This window comes from Trichosurus vulpecula, chromosome 4, assembly GCF_011100635.1.
Source record: "Trichosurus vulpecula isolate mTriVul1 chromosome 4, mTriVul1.pri, whole genome shotgun sequence".
Classification (NCBI taxonomy): Eukaryota; Metazoa; Chordata; class Mammalia; order Diprotodontia; family Phalangeridae; genus Trichosurus; species Trichosurus vulpecula.
The window spans coordinates 3,772,034-3,794,878 of record NC_050576.1 but is presented as its reverse complement, the minus strand read 5'-3'; the positions used below and the strand labels follow the sequence as shown (position 1 = coordinate 3,794,878).

The 22,845-nt window shown below is 41.9% G+C and overlaps 1 protein-coding gene across 1 annotated transcript in view; it reads right to left on the bottom strand.

Annotated features, from left to right (window-relative positions):
• ERICH3 (glutamate rich 3) overlaps positions 1-22,845 on the bottom strand; it is a 122,341-nt gene that overhangs the window by 51,009 nt on the left and 48,487 nt on the right. Inside the window, exons 8-9 of the mRNA XM_036753409.1 lie at positions 16,430-16,716; positions 6,166-6,402 (exon numbers count right to left, since the gene is read on the bottom strand). Coding sequence (XP_036609304.1) covers positions 6,166-6,402; positions 16,430-16,716 — 524 coding nt within the window. The remainder of the gene's footprint in view (positions 1-6,165; positions 6,403-16,429; positions 16,717-22,845) is intronic.

The following is a 22,845-nucleotide window of genomic DNA, read 5'->3' as shown; positions in this document are numbered from 1 at the left end:
AGGCAATCTTCCGTGAGAGCTAGGGATTCTAAGGTGAGGAGGGAGTGAATTCCAGGTATGAGGATCAGCCTGAGCAAAGACACAGAGATGAGTGGTTGAATATCATGTACAAGAGGTCAGGTCAACAAGTATTAAGAACTTACTACATGCCAGGGGCCCTGCTAAGCTTTGGAGATAGAAAGAAAGGGAAAGAGATAGACCCTACCCTCCTAGAGACCAAATTCCAATGGAGAAGGCAATTTGTAAACATCCAAGTAGATAATATGATAAGTGCAGAGTGATGGAAGGTAGCCTCAGAGAAGAAGACATGGGCAGCTTAGGGGACCAGCAGTTCTGGAGCAGGTGGTCTCTGAGCAGAGCCTGTACATTGGCCAATTGTGTTACAACCTAGAGAACACTAGGATATAATGAGCCTAGAAGGGTAGCCTGGCACCAGATGCTGAAGGGCTTTGAGGACCAAAGATAATGCTACATTTGATCATAGAGGCCAAAAGATGGATGGGGGAGGTGGGGCGGGGGGAGACATAAGCAGACTTGCTTTAGAAATATCACCTTGGTAACCACGTGAAGGATGGATTAGAAAGGGGAAAGGCTTGAAACAGAAAAACCAGTCAGAAGCAATAGTCTCCCTAAGAGGAGAGGGGATGACAGTCTAAACTAGGAAGAGCAGCCCCAAGAGCGTAGAGGAGATGGATTCAAGGGAGGTGAAGATAGAATGGCTGCTCCTAGGCTATGGAAGGGAGGGGGATGGGGGAGACAGGGAAGAGCCAAGGATGACTCCGAGGTTAGAAACCTGGGCAACAGGAAAAAGGGGAGTTTGAAGAATCCAGAGTTCTGTGGGGGAAAGAATCTGTTGGACATTTTGATTTTGAGATATCTGCAGGACTCTCAATGGGAACTCTAAGCAGCTGGTGATGTGGGCTAAGGAGAGAGGCAAAGGCCAGATGTGTAAAAGGGGGAGTCATCTGGAAAGAGATAGAAATTACACCTATGGGGAAAATGAGATTGGATTAGATTAGAGATTCAATAGTTATATTTTGTGTGTAGTCCAGATTTCTGCCCACATCTGTAATGGACCATAAGGAGAAACTGGCCAAAATGTGGCTTGGCCTATCCACCCCAAAATGAAATATTCACCAGGCCACTTTGATCAGATTTTACTAATGATGTAAATGGGGAACACATCAACTTCATTTCGATTAGGCAGATGGCCAAAATTCTGAAACCTGTTAGAAGGTACTTGTGCATCAGTCACTGCTCTCTTGAAGAATTTGGTTTTGATGAGGTAAAAATATCAACAGATGAAAAGTGTTGGTCAAAATATGTGTAACCATCTGCTTTCTCCATCAGGGACAGTAGAGTCAGCATTGGATTCCATCCCCAGTGTTCCTTAAGAGGGAGTAGAAATAGTGATAAAACAAACAAAGATGGGAGAAATAGACGCACTAGACAAAGCAAACACATGACAAGTTCATGCTGAGGGAGGGAGGGAATAACTTTGATATTTAAAAGAGAGGAGGATACCAAATCCTTAGAGTACCAACTAATAGCTACCTAGTGAAAATAGTGGCCACAAAACTTAATATCATCAGTCACACATTCCTAATCTCCTATTATCTCTACAAAATCTTTATGAGAAGCCCCCTCCCATATAATGATGAGGGTGCGAGGAGGTAATGGGCAGGATTTCCAAAATGCTCACACACATGTTTACAGTCACACTGTTTACTCTAAGGTGCTCGAAGAATAGGAAGAAAATCTGGCAGCAGTTAGTATTTGTTGACTACACAAAAAAGGTTTGAGAGAAGGAAGAGAAAAGCATTGCCTCCTCTCCCCTCTAACAGGGTGATTTCCACCCATCGTTAAGAAGAAGAATCACATTTACATAGCACTGGAAGGTTAGTGAATCTCCTCTATAAACATTACCTCATTTTATCCTCAAGACAATCCTGTGACATAGATGCCACTGTTATCCCCATTTACAAATGAAAAACTGAGGCAGACAGAGGTTAAGCAACCTGCCCAGGGTCACACAGCTTGATTTGAACTCAGAACTTCCTAACTTTGGACGGACTAAATGAACTCTCAGGTCCTTTCCAGCTCTAAATCTATGCTACTTTGGTCCTACATAACACTTTCTTTCTCTCTCTCTTTCTTTCTTTCTCTTTCTCTCTCTCTCTGTCTTTCCTTCCTTCCTTCCTTCCTTCCTTCTGGCTTTCTTTCCTTCTTTCACAAAACCTTAAACCCAGTTCACTCTGAAGTTCATAGATTGGATCACAGTAAGTCCCTGCCCAAGCTCCACTTAATGACTGTATTTTGGGCCCTCCTGCCATAGTGAATGTCAATGGCAACTGTTTCTCTTTGGAACAGCAACCCTGAGGGTCTTCCCCTCCCAATTTGATTTTTTTCCTTTTTTCTAATTAAAGAGGCCTATTCACAGAATAGGCATTACCCTCACTCTAAGTGAGCGCACGAAAAGGCCTTAGCCTAAAAGTGCCAGGGTCTCCCATTGCATCCTGGGTCATCTCCAGTCATTCTGATAAATATCTGGTCACTGGATCCAGATGGCTCTGGAGGAGAAACTGAGGCTGGTGACCTTGCACAACCCTCCCTCACTCAAACCCAAGTCAACTGCAAGTCATGTCATCATTTCCCTGATGCCATGGTCCTCTTGAAAACGAAGGACAAACACAACACGGAGATAATTTAGCTTAACCACCCTTTGGTTATTGATATCAAATGAGCCCTAAAACAAGAAAGTGAATGACCACTAGAGAGGGTTTATTGCGCCATGGGGGGGATACGCATCAAAACTCAAATAGAAATGGGCTGCTACCAAGTGCACTGAGGCCCCCTCAGTTTACCCATTCGTGAAAACATTAAGCCTCTTCCAAACTCAAGAGTTCGGCCTAAACACGCTCGAAGTGGGAAAAAGGCAGCAGATGATGTCCTGTTGTCCAAACTCCATTTTGCAGTTGGATGAACATCCACCAAAGTGTTACATTAGTCTACATACCTTGAAAAGATGATACAGATTAGATAAAACTGGGATCAGAACTGAATAGGAGGAAGACAACAGGCTGCCCTGTTCTTGGGAAACTGTGCTGCATTTTACTGGAAATAAACTTCTTGAAGAAGCACAGAAGGCCCATCTTCCTCTTACCTATAGTCATCCAGTGATGCTGTATGGCCACAACATCTGGCTGATCATTTGTCCTTCTCCAGATCTGGGGCACTGCTCTCACTCCCCACAGTCCATTCTCTATGGCCTTCTAGCAATAGGTCCAGGCACTGAACAAATCCTTAGAGATGGACTGAGTGATAAAAGCTGAGCCTGCTCTGTCTCTGCCCCAGAATATATTTCTGTTCTAGAGTCTTGAACTCCTCCAGGGCAGCTACTCGATGATCTCTTGTTAGCTCCTCACTAATGTTGGGGATCCCCTGTCTCCAAGTCAATTGTAGTCTATCCTTTCCAAGGCAATAACTCCCCTCCTGGGGAAAACAAATAGAAAGCATGCAGAAGCTCTTGCTTCTTAAGTCCATATGCCTTAAAGAAGCAGCACTCATCCTTTTGTTGTAAGTCCTTTTCCCCCAATATAGATAAAAACCATCTTTCTTGCTGTGGTGAACCTTAGCTTACTAAATAGTCTGACGATGTTTTTTTCTGAGTCGTTGCACTCATGACATTATTCAGCCTCTACCCTTTTGGCTTCTGTTTTCAGTTTGCCTTGTGAAATCTATGCTGATATGTTCCCTGGACATCAATATCCCTCCCTTTAGACCACTCCCCCTCAGAATTGTTTTTGTGTATTCACATTTCCATTGTAAAGAGCTTCCCATCCCTCTTGCTTTGAATTTCCCTATAGAATTTTAGGCTGTGAAATCCTCCCTAGACCTTTTCTGAACCCCTGAAGGTTTCTTGTCCTGAAATCTAGGGTGCATGCTAGTCTATCCTTGGTTTTGTGTTTTCTTTATCATAAATTTCAAAAAAGAGTAATCACTCTTCACCCCAGATGCCAATGTCTCCCATCCCAGAAATGAGGCCTTTCTCCTTGAGGAAAATGAAGTGCAGAGCAGAAATTTCTCTCATTTGTTTCTCCACCTTTTGAAAAATGAAATTATCATAAAAATAAGTCAGGAATTTTTCAGCTTCTCTTCTCTTGAGAAACATGTTCTCCAGCGGATGCCTGGGTAATGCTGTCCATTATCACTACTACATTATGTATCCAGGCCAAGTCTGTGATCTTTTCCCTGAATTACTTACCTATTCCCTCTTCCTGGCCTGGTGGTAAGTAGTATACTTGGATGGCAATATCATTTCTATCTCTGGGTACACAATTTTGACTCAACATCTCTTTACTATGAATTTTTTTGGAAAGAGAGAGACAAGACAGACAGAGACAAAGAGAAAGATAGAGAAACAGAGATGACAGGAGAGAGGGGAGTCAGAGAGACAGAGAAACAGAGACAAAGGGGGAGAGTGAGACACAGAGAGAGAGAGAGGGAGAGAGACGGGTAGAGAGAGAAAGAGGGGGAGGAGGAGGGAGAGAGAGAGAGAGAGAGAGAGAGAGAGAGAGAGAGAGAGAGAGAGGGAGGGAGGGAGAGAGAGAGGGGGAGAGAGAGAGGGAGGGAGAGAGCATGTGTATTATTTAGGGCCATGCATTTGTTCTTTTCTTGGATTTTGTCTCCTGTGAATTTCTGGAAGTTTCCTTCCATTATTCCTGCATTTCTTACCATCTACAGTTTCCTTGTTTGGTGTATATATGCCGGCAATATTGTCCTCCCCACCCATCCCCAGCCCTGCTCACTTCATTTTCAGTAGAAAATGGGTTTTCTAGTTTTGGTTTTAGAAAATAGACGGATGAATTGGAGAGTACAGAGGAAGGCTTGATAAACGCACTGAGACCATGTCATACTAGGAGCAATCAGAGGAATGGAATGTTTTGTCCATAGAGGAGAGAATGAGAGTTGCAATCAGTCTCTGACAGACTTTGAGGTAGACAAGGGTTTTGTTCTATGCTATGGACGCAAAAGGCAAAGAACCTTAGACTTCATTTCAGAGGGGAAAATACTTACTAGGAGTAGAGAAGGCTGCATGGGAGGGTCATGGATTATCCCTCACCGAAAGTCATTAAGAAAAAAGGGGGTTATCATTTGTCAGACATGTCATAAAGGAGGGTTTTACATATGTATGGGTTGTCCCAGATGGGGCTGAGATCCCTTCAAGGCTGAGGTTTCATGTTGTTCTAGGAACATTCATTCTGCTTTGCTCCACAGAGTGCAAGAACCTGGACCAAGCGCTGGAGCGTACGGTAAGGTGGAAGGGGACTTAGTAACAATCCTAGCTATCCAAGGGCTCATCAGAACACAATGAGTTCCCTGTGCTTGCCAGAAGCTGGGTCACCATGTCACAAGGATTCTCTATCAGGAGCCCTAATACTGAGAAGATAGCAACTAGATGACATCTAAGGTTCCCCATGAGGAATCTCAAGAGGACCAGTTGGTTGGTATGGAACATCAGGCATGCGGAGGGGCATTACAGGAGATGAGTCTGGAAAGGTAATTCTGAGTCCCCCTGGGAAGAGTTGTAAATATCTTTCTAACTCTAAGATTCAATAATTTTAAAGTCGATAGCTTGCATTTATGCAACACTTCTTATTTTTACAATGATTGCTGTCACAATTCTGGGGAGGGATTGGTATAAGTTGGACAAATATGAGTTCCATTTAACAGATGAGTAAACTGAGGTTAAGTGATTTTCCTGTAATCAATCAACCCATTAGCACTATGCTAGGATTTGAGCCCATAGCTCATGATTCTAAGTCCATTTGTCTTTCAGCTATGCCATGGGTTATATTCATTTATATCATTATCCTGTGATAAACATTTTCAAATTAGAACCAACCGACATGTAAGTCACAGAGGGATTGTTATACCTTATCTAATTCATCTCCCCAGTAAAACTCTGCCCAGAAATTCTAGCCACATGTCTGTCTAATCCATTAATAGAGATGAATTATTGATTGGTTCAATTTACACAGAATAGCTCCTAAGAGCCTATAAAGCACTAATTTTACTTTTGGCCTAAAATAGCAAAAATAGGAAAATAACATATATATGTTAAGAATTAAGCTGTTACATCCTGTGTTTAAAAAAAAAACTAACCTTGTTTGTCATCTTCCAAGTCATTGTCTGAGCATCCATCAATTTCATATTTCATATAATCAGAGGTTTCTCGTATTTCCTGGAATAAGGTTGCACTCTCCCTTTCATGGGCTAAATTATCTTTTTCATCATCTGAGGGTGACTTTGACCTTCCATTCATTTGATCATCAGTCTGTCCATCTTCATTAACTTTCTCATTTGATTTCTCGTCATTGACTTCAAAATCTTCATCATAGTCTGAGGAAAGAAAGCCTCTGCTTTAAGGCCGAAAATAGAATCCCTTGCACTTAACCTATTCCAATTTAATGAGGGTTTTGACTTCATTAGTTTCTGTTTCTTTTTGCCTTTATTCACTTCTCTTTCACACAATTAGTGGACACAGGAGAAGCTGTGTGGAGCTAACAACAAATGACTGGTGATTGCAATCTAATACATAGACCCCAGTAGAGAAAAGAGAAAGCTCAACGCCAAAAGCTACAGCAGACGGAGAGTTCATTTTGAAATGGACATAGTCCATTACAATGAATAAAGTGGACAAAGGAAGGCAGTGATAGGGAAAAAATAAATGAGGGAGAAATTAAAAACGAAGAGAACAGACTCATAATAATAAAAGTTAATTTGGAAGCTGAGCAACATGCATGAAAGATGATCAAAATATTTGGATATCGAATTAATGAATAGTGAAGTGGAAAAATTCAATTAATCAGGTGTAAAGGCACTAGGGAGGAAGGTGGTGAATATTATCTATTCTTTGAGAAATAAGTGGACACCAAAAAGAAAAAAGGAATTATAAGTATATCTCATTCAGAGCAAAAATCCTACTCATTATCCGTCCCTCTAACAAATCCAATAATTATATTTCAAAGCCGGACTTTCTCAGAAAGTAAAATATTCCTATTACGGTCACTAATTTGCAACATTCTCCACAGAGAGGCCACAAATCAGTGGCAGAAAAAGAAATTGTCACATCAGATAAACTCCAGCTGTCTCGTGTGGCCAGGATTTTTCACCTTTCAGATTTAATTGTCCGCCTGCTTCTTTCCACCCACATCTTTTAAATGTTGAGATGACAACATGCCAAGGAAAGAAAGCAAAGGGCTCTCATGTGGAACCAATTAAGCAAATAAACAATTATCCATAAAAATGAAAATGAGAGAAGGAAGTGCCAGCCTTGGGTTGGATATTAGGGGAGTGCCATTCTGGGCCTTTTACAAGGGTGGGGACTGACCCCACTGGATGAGTTGGGAGCTCTACACGTCCTGCAATGCAAAGAACTTAATTATCAAACAAAAGGCAGTAAATCTCAACAAATTAGGAAAGCCATACTAATTCAGAAAACCCCAGCAAGGCAGTAGCAGGAGAAGTAAATCACAGAGTCGACAAAAAGAGATCCAAGGGTAACTGGGTGGTGCAGCAGATAGAACACTGGCTCCAAAGTCAGGAGAACCTGAGTTCAGATCCCGCTTCAGACACTTGACTCTTACTAGCCATGTTACCCTGGGCAAATCACTTACCCTGTTTGCCTTGCCAAAAAGAGAGAGAGAGAGGTAGATGCAACCTCAGTGGCATCTGCACCACTTGCCCTAATCTCTCCCCGTTCAGCCTCATTATGCACAGCCCCCTCCCATGAACTCTGTGAGGCCTCCAAACAGGCCTTCCTGCTGGTCCTCACAAAAGACCTTTCACGTCTCCTGTCTCTGCACAAGCCTTTGAATGGACGGTCTTCTGGTCTGGAATGCACTCTGTCCTCCTCTCTACTTTCTCCAATAGGTTTCCTGGCTTCCCCCCACCCCTAAAGGGTAATGCCCCCTGGGTAAGTGCTTTGTATATACTTTGTATAAATCTATAAGTGTGCACAGTCACCCACCCCCCACAATGTAAGTTCTCAGAGGGCTTTGTATTCCTGAGACCTAGCCTAGTGCCTGCCACATACTAGATACCCTTAATCCATATGGATAGATCAGTGATCCTCAATTCCTTACTCTTACCCCACACATCCAAAGCTCCTTAGTTCACATCTGCCGCAAACATCTTCTCTCCACCAACACAGTCATCATCATGGCTCATACCTCCTCCTCCTCTAGCCTGGCCAATTACAGTAGCTTTATAACTGGACACAGCCTCCAATCCATCCTGCACCCAGCTGCCAAACAAATTTCCCCAGAGCACAGGTCAGACCATATCATGCCCATAAGGAGTAGATAAGGAGTAGACCTAAGATTTGCCTGATATAGAAGCCTCTCAGATGAGGCCCTTCCATCTACCAGTGCAGGCCTGCACCTTCTCTACCACTGGAGCCTTAGGGTGCTGCCTGCGGCCCTTACATGAGCTGTTCAGGGTTGCACAGCTAGAATGTGGTAGCAGCTGGATTTGGAACCAGGCCTTCCAGGCAAACACTCTATCCACTATACCATATTGACCCCTTTCATCACTGAGGAAAATTCAGTGGCTCCCTCCTACCTCCAAAAGCAAATGTGGAATTTTCCATTTAGTATCTACAGCCCTTCACAACTTGGGCCCAGCCTACTTCTGCAGCCATATTAAAGGTTACTGCCCTTCATCTACGCTACAGGCTAGCCACAATGGACATGAAGAAAGCCAGACCCAGAGAGATGAAATTACTTTTCCCAAAGTCACACAGGCAATAACATACATGGCTAGCCCTCTGACTCCAAATCTAGCACCCTTCTCCAAAACTACACCATGATGAATCTAGCACCCTTCTCCAAGACTACATCATGATGAACCTAGAAACCTTCTTCAAGACTGCACCATGATGAATCTAGGAAACTTTTCCAAGACTACGCCATGATAAACCTAATATCCTTCTCCAAGACTATGCCATGATGAATCTAGCAAACTTTTCCAAGACTACGCCATGATAAACCTAATATCCTTCTCCAAGACTATGCCATGATGAATCTAGCACCCCTCTCTAAGACCATACCATAATTTCATCTTTCCCTCTCTGATGGATGGCAGGAGAGTAGACCAAAAAACTCCTCCAAAAGCCTCCATTTAAAGAAGATTCCCAGTCCAGCCATGGCTTCACTTCCTTCATGTCACTTCAGCTTCTTGTGCACTGTCTTCCCCCATTAGATTATAAGTGCCTTGAAGGCAGGGACTGTCTTTCTTTTTTCATATTTGTATCCTCAGTGCTTAGCACAGTGCCTGGCACATAGTAGATGATTAAAAAATGTTTATTGAGTTATTGTTACTGAATCAACCCATTCCACGTTTGGATCCTGTGAAGCTTAAAAAGCCTTTTCCTGGAGATGGGAGTCAAGATGGCTGCATGAAAACAGCGTCTTACCGGAGCTCTCTCACAAGGTCTGTCAGATTCCTATAAAAAAGTGAATTTGAGCAGATTTGAGAGAGTTAGAAAATGTGAGCAGTCTGAGTGGGGCAAATTTCCAAGTCGGGAGAGTCTGAAAGGCTGAAGGCACGAATCTGTAGGCGCGGAGAGTGCTCCGCATGTGGAGCTGCACCAGACCAAAGCGGGAGCGGCCGGCCAGGAAACCCATGTGGGAGACAGGCTGGGAGAAAGCTGGGCACCCGAAACCAGCGGAGATCCCCAGGCCTCCCAACACAGGATGGCAGTCTGTGGAAGTGACAAGAGGCCATGCAACACCACTGGCCGTGAAATACCAACTCCTGAGCCTTGCAGCCCAAACGTATGAAACGTGGTTTCTTGAACTTCCGGGAGACATAATGGCCAGGTAAACAGCTCTAATCCCTCCCCGCCTCACCCAGAGAATTCCTCGAGGAGATAAAAAAGAACAGAGGAGAAAAAAGTGGGGCTTCAGTGGTCAAATAGTAGAAGTTCATTAGTCCCAGAGGGGCAAAGCCGGCAGGGGTCAACACCAGGAGCCCAGATGTACTCTTGCTTCCCCAGGGAAGTGCCAGACATCAGCTCAAACAATAAAGAGCTGAGACCATTGCTGAAGAGCAACAGTGCTGGAGAGCACCCCTAGGGAAAGAGATATCAGGGAGCCAGACCCTTCCCCCATGCCTCAGGAAACTGAAGGCTATAATGTACAAAGACAACAACTAGACTCACAATCCCCAGAATAAGCAAGGTGGGATAGAGAGCCCTGAGCCCCAAAGGCAGAAATTTGTTGTAAAGCCATGAAAAGGCTAACGAACATGAAGAAGAACAGAAAAAAACAGAGGACCATAGATTCTTTCTACGGAGACAGGCAGGATCAAGATACCAATTTGGAAGAGAACAGCAATGACACTATAGATACATCTGATACCTCAAAAGATAATGTGAACTGGTCTCCATCCCAAAAAGCATTGCTGGAAGAGGTAAAGGAGGATTTTAAAAACCAAATTAGGGAGGTAAAAGAAAAAATGCAAAAAATGGAAAAGTCCCTAAAGAATAAGATTGGCGAAATGGCCACAGAGATTCAGAATCTAAATAGAGAAAATGACATCCTGAGAGGTAAAATCAACCAATTGGAAAAGGAGATTCAAAAGCAAAATGAAATCACTAACTCATTAAAAATTAGATTTGAGCAAGTGGAGGCTAATGAATCTATGAGGCACCAAGAAGAAGTAAAACAAAATGTAAAGAATGAAAAAATAGAAAAAAAAATGTGAAATATCTGATTGGGAAAAAAACTGACCTGGAAAATAGATCTAGGAGAATCAATTTAAGAGTTATTGATCTACCGGAAATCCACAATGAAAAAAAGAGCCTTGACAGTATCTTCGAAGAAATTATCAAAGACAACTGCCCAGAGGTCCTAGAACCAGAGGGTAAAATAGTCATTGAAAGAATTCACCGATTACCCCTGAAAGAGATCCCAAACTGAAAACATCAAGAAATATTATAGCCAAATTTCAGAACTACAAACTAAAGGAGAAAATACTGCAAGCAGCCAAAAAGAAACAATTCAAATATCGTGGAACTACAGTCAGGATCACGCAGGATCTCTCAGCTTTCACATTAAAAGACAGGAGAAATTGGAATATGATATTCTGAAGGGCAAAGGAGCTGGGACTACTACCAAGGATCAACTACCCAGCAAAACTAAGCATAATTTTTCAGGCGAGGAGATGGATACTCAATGAAATAAGGGAATTCCAGACCTTCCTGATGTTAAGGCCAGAACTCAATGGAAAATTTGATCTCCAAATACAAATCTCAAGAGAGACATGAAAAGTAACCAGGGGGAAAAACCCCACAAACCTTATTAACCAACAAGGGCAAATTATTTGCATCTTTATATAGGATTATATCATCTTATGTATGTTTTATATATATACATATATATGTCACTCTTGAGAGTAGTACAGCTATTATGACAATGGAAAGGGATACACATAGATTGTGAATGCCTGCATAAATTAACTGATGTAAGGATAAAAAACATAAGTAAGAGATGTAAAGGGAGGGCTATGAGAGAAGAGGTAAGGAGGTAGTAGAAAAGGATAAATTACACCAAATGAAGAGGCACAAAAAATATTATAGTAGAGGGAAAGAAGGGAGGGAGAAGAGCGGTATTTGAGTGTCACTGTCATTTCATCTGGTTCAAGAAGGGAATAACATACCCTGATAAGTTTAGAAATCTAACTTGTCCTACAGGAAGTAGGAGGGGAAGCGGGTAAAAAAGGGAGGGGGTGGTCAGAAGGGAGGGGAGAAGTAGCAAGTGGGAAATGGTAAGATAAGGGAGAGGAATAAAGAGGGAGGGTAAACTGAGGAAGGCGGCGGTCAAAAGCAAAACTTTGTTGAGGTGGGGAAGGGGAAAGGAAGAAATAAAAGCATAAACAGGGGGAAATAGGATAGAGAAAAAGACACAGATAGAAATCATAACTCTGAACATGAATGTGGTGAACTCTCCCATAAAACGGAAGCAGATAGCAGAATGGATTAAAAACCATAATCCTACAATATGCTGTTTACAAGAAACACATTTGAAACAGGGGGATACACACAGGGTGAAGGTAAAAGGCTGGAGTAAAATATATTGCGCCTCAGCTAAAGTAAAAAAAAGCAGGTGTAGCAATCCTAATCTCAGACAAAGCAAAAGTAAAGATAGATTTAATTAAAAGAGATAAGGAAGGACATTATATCCTGCTAAAAGGCACCATAAACAATGAAGCAATATCATTGTTTAACATATATGCACCAAGTGGTATGGCATACAGATTCTTAGAGGAGAGGTTAAGAGAGTTACAGGAAGAAATAGACAGCAAAACTATAATATTGGGAGACCTCAACATCCCCTTTTCTGAACTTGATAAATCTAACCTCAAAATAAATAAGAAAGAAGTTAGGGAGGTAAACAGAATTTTAGAAAAGGCAGATATGATAGACCTCTGGAGAAAACTGAATGGGGATAAAAAGGAATATACTTTCTTCTCAGCAGTACATGGCACATACTCAAAAATTGACCATGTACTAGGGCATTAAAAACCTCCCAATCCAGTGCAGAAAGGCAGACGCAGTCAAAGCATACATTTCAGATTATGATGCAATAAGAATTATTGGTAACAAATAACCATGGAAAAATAAGCTAAAAACTAATTGGAAACTAAATAATCTAATTCTAAAGAATGAGTGTGCCAAAGAACAAATCAGAGAAACAATTAATAACTTCATTCAAGAGAATGACAATAATGAAACAACATACCAAAACTTATGGGATGCAGCAAAAGCAGTTCTTAGGGGAAGTTTTATATCCTAAATGCTTACATGAATAAAATAGGGAAAAAGGAGATCAATGATCTGGGCATAGAACTGAAAAAGCTAGAAAAAGAGCAAATTGAAAATCCCCAATTAAATACCAAATTAGAAATACTGAAAATCAAAGGAGAGATTAATAGAATTGAAACCAAGAAAACTATTGAATTAATAAATAAAACAAAGAGCTGGTTTTATGAAAAAAAAAACAATAAAATTGATAAACCTTTGGTCAATTTGATTAAAAAAAGAAAGAAGAAAATCAAAATGACAGTATCAAAAATGAAAAGGGTGAGTTCACCTCTAATGAAGAGGAAATCAAAACAATAATTAGGAATTATTTTGCCCAATTGTATGCCCATAAATTTGACAACCTTAGAGATATGGATGAATATCTACAAAAACACAACTTGCCCAGGTTAACAGAAAAGGAAGTAAAATTTCTAAATAACACCATCTCAGAAAAAGAAATTGAGCAAACCATCAATGAACTCCCTAGGAAAAAAATCTCCAGGGCTAGATGGTTTTACATGTGAATTCTATCAAACATTTAAAGAACAACTAATTCCTATACATTGTAGACTATTTGAGAAAATAGAAAGAAGGAGTCCTACCAAATTCTTTTTATGACACAAATATGGTACTAATACCCAAACCAGGTAGAGTCAAAACACAGAAAGAAAATTATAGACCAATTTCCTTAATGAATATTGATGCAAAAATTTTAAATAAAATATTAGCAAAAAGATTGCAGCAACTCATCACAAGAATAATACACTATGACCAGGTAGGATTTATTCCAGGAATGCAAGGCTGGTTCAATATTAGGAAAACTATTAGCATAATTAACCATATCAACAACAAAACTAGCAGAAACCATATGATCTTCTCAATCGATGCAGAAAAAGCCTTTGACAAAATACAACACCCATTCCTATTAAAAACACTAGAAAGCATAGGAATAAATGGAACCTTCCTTAAAATTATAAATAGCATCTACCTAAATCCATCAACAAGCATTATTTGTAATGGGGATAAGCTAGATGCATTCCCAATAAGATCAGGAGTGAAACAAGGAGGTCCATCATCACCCCTACTATTCAATTTGGTACTAGAAACGTTAGCTGTAGTAATAAGAGAAGAAAAAGAAATTGAAGGAACTAGAAGAGGAAAAGAAGAAACTAAATTATCACTTTTTGCAGATGATATGATGATTTATTTAGAGAAATCCTAGAGAATCAAGTAAAAAACTACTTGAAATAATAAACAACTTTAGCAAAGTTGCAGGATATAAAATAAACCCACATAAATCCTCAGCATTCCTATACATTACTAACAAAGCCCAACAGCAAGAGATAGAAAGAGAAATTCCATTCAAAGTTACTGTAGACACTATAAAATATTTGGGAGTCTATCTGCTAAGACAAACTCAGGGCCTATATGAACACAATCATGAAACACTTTTCATGTGAATAAAGTCAGATCTAAATAAATGGAAAAATATCAGTTGTTCATGGTTAGGCCGAGCTAATATAATAAAAATGACAATTTTACCTAAATTTATCTATTCAGTGCCATACCAATTGAACTACCAAAAAATTATTTTACTAAGCTGGACAAAATAATAACAAAATTCATCTGGAAAAACAAGAGGTCTAGAATACCTAGGGTATTAATGAAAAGAAATGCTAGAGAAGGTGACCGAGCCATACCAAATATTAAACTGTACTGTAGAGCAGCTGTCATCAAAACTGCCTGGTACTGGCTAAGAAACGGGTGTGGATCAGTGGAATAGGATAGGTACACAAGTAGGTGAAATCAACAAGTTTAGCAATCTACTCTTTGATAAACCCAAAGAGGCCAGCTTCTGGGCTAAGAATTCACTATTTCACAAAAACTGTTGGGAAAATTGGAAAATGGTAGGGCAAAAACTGGGCATAGACCAATATCTTACACCATATACCAAAGTAAAGTCAAAATGGGTTCATGATTTAGGAGTAAAGGCTGATACTATAAGTAATTTGGGAGAGCAAGGAATAGTTTACTTATCAGATTTATGGAAAAGAAAAGAATTCATGACCCAACAAGAGACAGAGAGCATTACAAAATGCAAAATGGATAATTTTGATTATGTTAAATTGAAATGTTTTTGTACAAAAAAAGCCAATGCAACAAAAATTAGGAGGGAAGCAGAAAATTGGGAGAAAATCTTTGCAACTAGTATCTCTGATAAAGGCCTCATTTCTAAAATATACAGAGAACTGAGCCAAATATATAGGAATACAAGCCATTCCCCAATTGAGAAATGGTCAAAGGATATGAACAGGCAGTTTTCAGAGGAAGAAATTAAAGCTATCTATAGGCATATGAAAAAATGCTCTAAATCACTACTGATTAGAGAAATGCATATCAAAACACCTCTTAGGTACCACATCTCTCCTGTCAGATTGGCTAAAATAACAAAACAGGAAAATGATAAATGCTGGAGAGTATATGGGAAAATTGGAACATTGTTACATTGCTGGTGGAGTCGTGAACAGACTCAGCCATTTTGCAGAGCAATTTGGAACTATGCCCAAAGGACTATAAAAATATTCATACCCTTTGACCCAGCAATACCACATCTAAGGTTGTATCCCCAAAGAGATCACCCAAGCGGGAAAAGGACCCATATGCACAAAAATATTTATAGCAGGTCTTTTTGTGGTAGCTAAGAATTGGAAATCACAGCGATGTCCATCAATTGGGGAACGGCTGAACAAGCGGTGGTATATGAAGGTAATGGAATACTATTGTTCCATAAGAAATGCGGATGATACGGACTTCATAACAACCTGGAAAAACCTACACGACATAGTGCTGAGTGAGCGGAGCAGAGCCAGGAGAACACTGTACACAACCACAGATATACGGATTCTATGAGGACTAACCCTGACAGACTTTGATCTTCTCAGCAACACAAGGTACAAAGACAACTCCAAAGGACTCACGATGGAGAATGCTATCTACATCCAGAGAAAGAACTATGAAGCATGAACGCAGATTGAAGCACACTTCATGATAGCCTTCCCCCCCCAATTTTTTTTTCCTTTTCTGTCTTTTGCTTTTGTTTTTGGATAGGTTTTTTTTTTTGGTCCTGTTTCTTCTCTCGCATGATTCATTTCATTGATCACAGTTCTTCTCCATAACTTGACTAGTGTGTAAATTAATTCAATGTGAAGTTATACATGGAAGCTATATGGGATTCCATGCCATCTGGGGGAGGGAGGGAGGGAAGAACATCTGGAACTCAAAATTATGTATAACCGAATGTTGTAAACTAAAAATAAAATTTTTTTTAAAAAGCCTTTTCCCATATGGATCTATGGATCAGTCTCAGTACAACACCTCTCTAGTAGCACTCACTCCCCCTTCTTGAGTTACACAAAACAAACCCACAATGCAGACCTTCAAATATCAGCAGATGTTGTCACAGTCTGCCCCCCAGAGCTAGGAAGTTTCACACTGAACTGCCACTATTTTCAAAGATAAAGAAGTGTGACCTTCAAAAATCTGGATGGCCTTATACCTTACCGTCTTTAAATGAGGCTTCTTGGTTATCTTCAGCAGAATCTGGTCCTGTCTCCTCATCTCTTTCCACCCCTTCCTCTTCCTCAACATACTCTTCAACTTTCTTATCATCTTCTGGAGCTGAACAAGCTGTTGGTGTGGGCCCCGCATTCTCCACTTCTTCATTTAAATTTTCACTCGGTTTGGTGCACTCTTCCTCTTTGACAGGGCCCTCAGTGACCTCCATCGTCTCTTTCTCTCTTTTTGGAGGTGGAAACGGCTTTTTATCCAGTCCCATTGAAATGATGCACCTTGGAAGAGGAACAGAAAATCCATTGTGACATGGAGACCCAACACTAGGGATCCCCAACACTTGCTCCTTTGTTCAGCCACTTTTCCTTATTACATATTAGGAACGTGGCAAAAAAGCTTTTTTAAAAAAAATTGTTAGCAGATTTAAACTGAAGCAAGAAGAAGACATGGCCAGTAAGGGATTTGTTTTGCTTGACTAGGTATCTACGTGACAAGGTTTGTGTTTTTCTGTCTGCTTGTTTGTTTTCCAAATGGCAGTGTCTGGAGATGAGAAGAGGCAATTAATTTTTTGTTAATTAGAGAAAAAAATTTATTTTAAAATCTCAGTACTAGAAACATATAAGTTAACTTCTTAATGACAAAATTATCTTACAAAAGAACAGAGAATTTTTAAAAATAACATTGGCTTATAGGACCACAAGTGTAGATCTGAATCGGACCAGAGAGACCAATAAGCCCAACTTTTTCATTTTACAGACAGGGAAACTAAGGTTTCAAGTCGTTAAGGGACTTGCCCAAAGGTCACACAATTAGCAGATATCTGAGGCAGGATTCAAACTCATGGCTTCATGACTACAGGTCCAACACCCTAACCATTATGCCCCCAGCTGCTGTGTCAGAGATTCCAATTCCAATTTGAATTTTAAAGGATGTTTTCTGGAGTTGGACAGCGTTGTGCAACATCTACTGCTCCCTCCACATCGTATTTCCCAAAAGCAGCATTTCAAAGCAATGCAAAAATTGTGCCCAATCACAGAAACAGGGCAGTTGGAGCTGTGTGAGCTGACGCCCTAGGGGAATCAGCTTCTTCCTCTCTCCGAGAGCATCTCCATGGTAACACAGGGAAGTGGGGAGCGTGAGGCTTCGGGGCAGTGTTCCTCAGGTGGCTCTCATCCCATCGCCATGGAGCTCAGACTCTGAACAATAGAGCAAGAGCCCCCTGGGACCTGGACATGACCATCAGAGAGAGCTGAGGAGTCTGGTTACCTGGTGGATTTCAGATTACCCGGAGCTTTTCTCTGTTTTGTTCTCCTGTGTTGTACGTGTCCCTTGGAAAGTAATATAATGGGTAAGTGCAGGAAGCAGCCTGAGCTCCTGGACACAAAGGAGATATGGGCAATGATTCTGTGCCAAGAAAGTAAGCAGCTCCAGTGGCCTTGACGATGCTCCCTCATATTAAATTGTGTAAATAAAACCCCCTGGCAACCGAGTAACTATGCTCTAACCCTAGACCGAAGGCTCGTGATACATCCAGAGCACTGACCCAAGACGCCATATGCAGTGATGGCCAGAAGGCCAGTAGTGTGAGCCAAGTCTGGTGTTGGGTGTTCTCTCCCAGAAGCCTTTTCTTCCTCCTCATCCTACTGGATGACACCTACCTGTAGGGAAGCTGCATGTCTAGTAGGTAACAAGCGATGGGGGAAAACAACGAAATGGCAATCCATAAAGCATCAAAATCATAGTTTTACACTTAAAAATAGTCTGTGAGAGTCCCGTTCTCTCTGAGAGGCAACATGGGGCAGTATGGTGAATGCAGAAGTGGATATGGCTAAATCATAGTTACTCTCATGCCGACTTTTTGTGTGGCTCTGACAAGTGCTGCCTGAGCCTCAGAAGCCTCACCTTAAAGATGATCAGGTGGCCTCAATTATCTGGAAGCTCTCTCCCAGCTCTCAAGCTTAGATCCTATTATTCTATGAGCTACTGGAAAGCAGGGTGGTTCAGTGGGGAAAGGCTGGAGTGGAGCTGAAATCTCTAATCTGCCCCCACCTGACTTCAGGGCCTCAGGTTTCTCAGGTGGGCTTCAATGCCTCTTAATAAACGGACTCCATATCACTTTCAGCTCCTTCTCTGATTCTGAAATCATTCCTATCTACCTACTTCCTAGCTTATTCATTGCCAGTGGAAGCAGGATGTCTAGACACTAGGGAAGTCATCATCTCACAACCGATAATGGAATGTGAGAGCCCATTAGACACATATCCCTTACCCTCTTAACCTGCGGCTCTAAAGTGGGGCTAACAATATTTTCTCCCTCTATACCTCACAGAGATTCTTTTGAATGGATATAATGCCATATGCTTAGTGCATTGGGTTCCTTGGAAGCAAAAGGTTTAAAGCAAAACTTTAAGCAAATTATGACTCTGCATTACCTTTTCACAAGGCACACAACTAGAGCCAGAATAAGGGAACTTAGAGACAGTGGGTCTAAACTTCCCATTTTACAGGGAGGGGAGAACCTCAGGTCAAGAGACTGAAAAGACTTGGCCAAGGTCACACTGTCGGCGAGGGACGTTCCATCAGCGTCCTTCCCTCTGCAATGTTACCACCATGTTTGTGCTCAAGGCCTCTCGTCAGGACTATGGAGAGCTCAGCTGCCTCCCAATTTCATAAACTTCCAGGCACAGACTCTTTATTGACCATCTGCTTAAGGGAATTGGGCACACAGAGTGGGCACGCAGACTGTGCTTCAGTCTGGCCGGCTACAATACTGCTGCAGGGCATACTTTAAGGTGTTGGTTTGGGTTTTCTAAAGTTCTAAATTGGTTGTATTCTAGTTGGTTTTGTAATGAGTTTCCATCCCAGATTTGTCAACAGGTTCTGAAAACAACTGGTGTCTTCTTCAAAGATCGCCCATGCTTAACTGACAAACAGCATCAGACACAGGGCTGGACATGGGAGTTGAGGAAGATCTGGGTTCAAATCCAGCCATCAGAAACTCACTAGCTGAGTGACCCCGGGAAATTCTGAACCTTGGGCTTCACCCTCAGGTTTGTCCTCTGGAATATGCCTGGAGTACTGATCTCACAGGATTGTTGGGGGCGGTGGAGGGGGGAGGAAATGCAGATAATAAACGCCAAATATTTTGCATAACTTCAGTTGACTTGAGGCCAGGAAGACACAGGTTCAAGACATGCTTTTGGTCCACATGCCTGTATGACCTGGACACATAACCTGAGTTCTCTCAGACTGACTTTCCTCCTCTGTATAATGGGGATAATGAGAGCTGCCCACCTCACAGGGTTGTTGTGAGAATCAGAGGAGAGAGCGTATTCAGTCAACAAGCACTTACTGTGCAGAATGTTTTACAAACATTAACTTGTTACATCAGATCCAGTTATTTATCATTGAGAAAGGGAACAAGTCACCACTGGCTGTTTGAACACTGGCATCTAAGAACTAGCATGGCGGACACATCCTGTTTTCCAACGCTGTGTGTGACACAAAGGAGGGAGGGGCAGGCAACACTCTGGATGACAGGGTCATGATTTTAAAAAAAGGTTTGGAAAGCCTAGAGCATTGGGTTGAACCCCACGTCAAAATCAGTATTCATTTAAAGCCATACACTCACGTCCATTTGAAAAATCACTTCCTGAGTACAAGATGGGAAGACGCAGGAAAGCATAATGTTTAGAAAAAAGATACTGAGGATTTTCGTTTGTTTTCTTCTGTAGACTGAAAGAAAAGCATAGCTTGAAATAAGGAGGGTCATCCTCTAATTCTCATTTATATCTGGTCCAGCCACATCTAGAGTTCTAGTGTTTGGTTCTGGGAATTCCAGCTTCAGAAGGACCTTGATGAGCTATAGAATGTCAAGCTACAGAATGACAGTGACAAGCTACAGAATATAGGAGGACAACCAGGATGGTGACAGACTTTGAAATCTTGAAACATGGGACTGAAGAAACTGGGATGTTTATCAGGGTGAAGGGAGGGCTTTGGGGAGATACACAAACTCTATGCAAGTGGGGAATCATTCTGCTCTTTTCCTTGTATCCCTAAGACCTCGCACAGGACCTAGATCACAGCAGGGACTCAATAAATACTGACTAATTGACCTTCAAGAATTTGATGGATTATGACATAGAAGTCAATCAACAAGCATTTGTTAAGCACCTACTACGTTCCAGGCCCTGCACTAGGCCCTGGGGACACCAAGGAAGGCAAACACCAGTCTCTGCTCTCCAGGAGCTCAAAACAAATGGCAGAGAGCTTAGATTAAGAAGAGGGGAGACACACGTTCTTCTTGGCTGCGGGAGACAGAACTAGCATCAAAGAGGCAAACTCTGGCTTGATGTCAAGGAATAAACTTCCTAACAATTCCAGCTACCCAGGGGACAGAGGAGTGGTCTTGGGAGATGGGGGTGTGCTCCCTCTTAGAGAACAATACAGACACAGAGAGTGTGGCCACTTATTGGGCATAGTGTAGAGGGGCTTCCTTCAGGATGGGCTCCACTGGAGGTGGTCTCTGAACGGCCTCCAAATCTGAGATTCTTATTCTGTGAATCTGTATCTAACATGACGTGTGTACGATGACTTTTAAAGCTTCCAAAGGACTTGCACAAACATCATGTTTCTACTCATTAACAACTCTCTAAATTAGGTCACAGATAATTAACTTGGCAAGGACAACAATATTGTATCTGCCACAGCCTTCCAAGCCTTTGTCTTGCCATGCATCCTGCTGCTGCACCCCTATGATTTCTGGACCTTCCCATGAGGCCCATTATCTATGTCATCTCCCAATAAGACTCAGGAGCTCCTTGAGAGGAGGGACGGCCTCACTCTCTGTTCTGGTATATCAGGGTATAACAGTGCTGTGTACACAGGAAGCACTTAATAAATGCATTTTCTCCCCCATCCATCCACTCATTCCCTCATTCATTCATGTGGAACTTCTTGACTTGGAACCCCACATGCTGACAACTAGAATTTAAAACCATGCTCAGGGTCAATACAGCCTGCCTGTTAGACCACATTTTTGAGCTGTCAAAATTATGTCATGCATCATCCTCTTTTCTCCTACAGAACATGAAGAGAACAAGGAGTCAAACAGGATCCTCAGGCCAGGGAGCCAGGGGCTATAGATGGAAGCTTGAGCCCAGGGCTCCAAGAGTCAGAGCAGCATTAAACACAGGCAATGCCACACTCAGGATGACTCGCCCCCTAGGGCCATGTTAGGGCCCAGGCCTGTGATTCCATTTGTCCTGAGAACTCCCAGGGGAGGACACTCCCTCGACCACTGCAAGTCAACCAATGGTCAGCAACTTAGAGTTCTGGTGAATTTGCAGGGGCCCTAAGAGTCCAAGTGACTTGTGGGGGTCACCACACTAGGATCGGTCAGCAGGGGAACTCCAGGTCACAGGACAGGCCAAGGACTCCAGAGGCCATCCTGTCTAAGCCTTCATGGTATAGATGAGCAGAATGTGGACCAGGGAGGCTAAGAGATCACCAGGTTATAGAGTGGAAGGGACTAGGGGGTACGTCAAGCGGAAGCCCTCCTTTTGTAGATGAGGGAGCTGAGGTGACTGATTTGTCCGGCTGGCTACACAAAGGCAGTAAGTGTCAAAGGCGGCTAGACCATGAACCGAGGGCTTCTTAATTCAGAGGCTTGCCTCCCATCTAATCTACTACACTGACTCTAAAGAACTAACTAAGTTTAACAAAAGTTTCCAGGATAATTGGGGAGATATTCCTTTCTTCCAGATATTCCTTTCTTCCCCCCCTTCCCCCATCCCTTTCAAATATGGATTGCAGAGGGGAGGTAAGTCAGAGAAAAGGATCCAGGACAGCATAGCACTTTGACTTGTGAGCTAACTCATCCCTCCTAGGATGCATTAGGGTTCTACACTGCCAATCACAGGCCTTGGAGAAGCCACTGCCCTCTCCCTGGATTGTACAGAAAACCCAAGCTATGAAAATGCAGACTGACCAAACAGACACAATTAGGGCATTTGTCTGCTTATGGGTAGGTTCTGGGCAGGATGCTTCTATTTTTATTTACAAATACCCAAACATTACAAGAATCCAAAGGACAACAATATTAAAAGGAATTAGCTGCAAGGCAACCTCTTAATTCTGGACAGTAAAGTCTGAAGCATGTCCCCCATGCTCAGGAGGGAGGTGCACCATGTTGCTCTCAGTCATTCATTGGTATATTCATTCATTCATTCAGTAAGCAAGCATTCATTAAGTCCCTACAGTGTGTGAGACACTGTTAGGCACCACAGATAGCAAGACAAAAAGCAGGGAGCTGACGTTCTACTGGGGAGAAAAGTGTGCCAACCAATAAGTACGTACCCAGTGGATACTGATTAACTCCAAAGCAATTCTGAGGAGCACTAGAA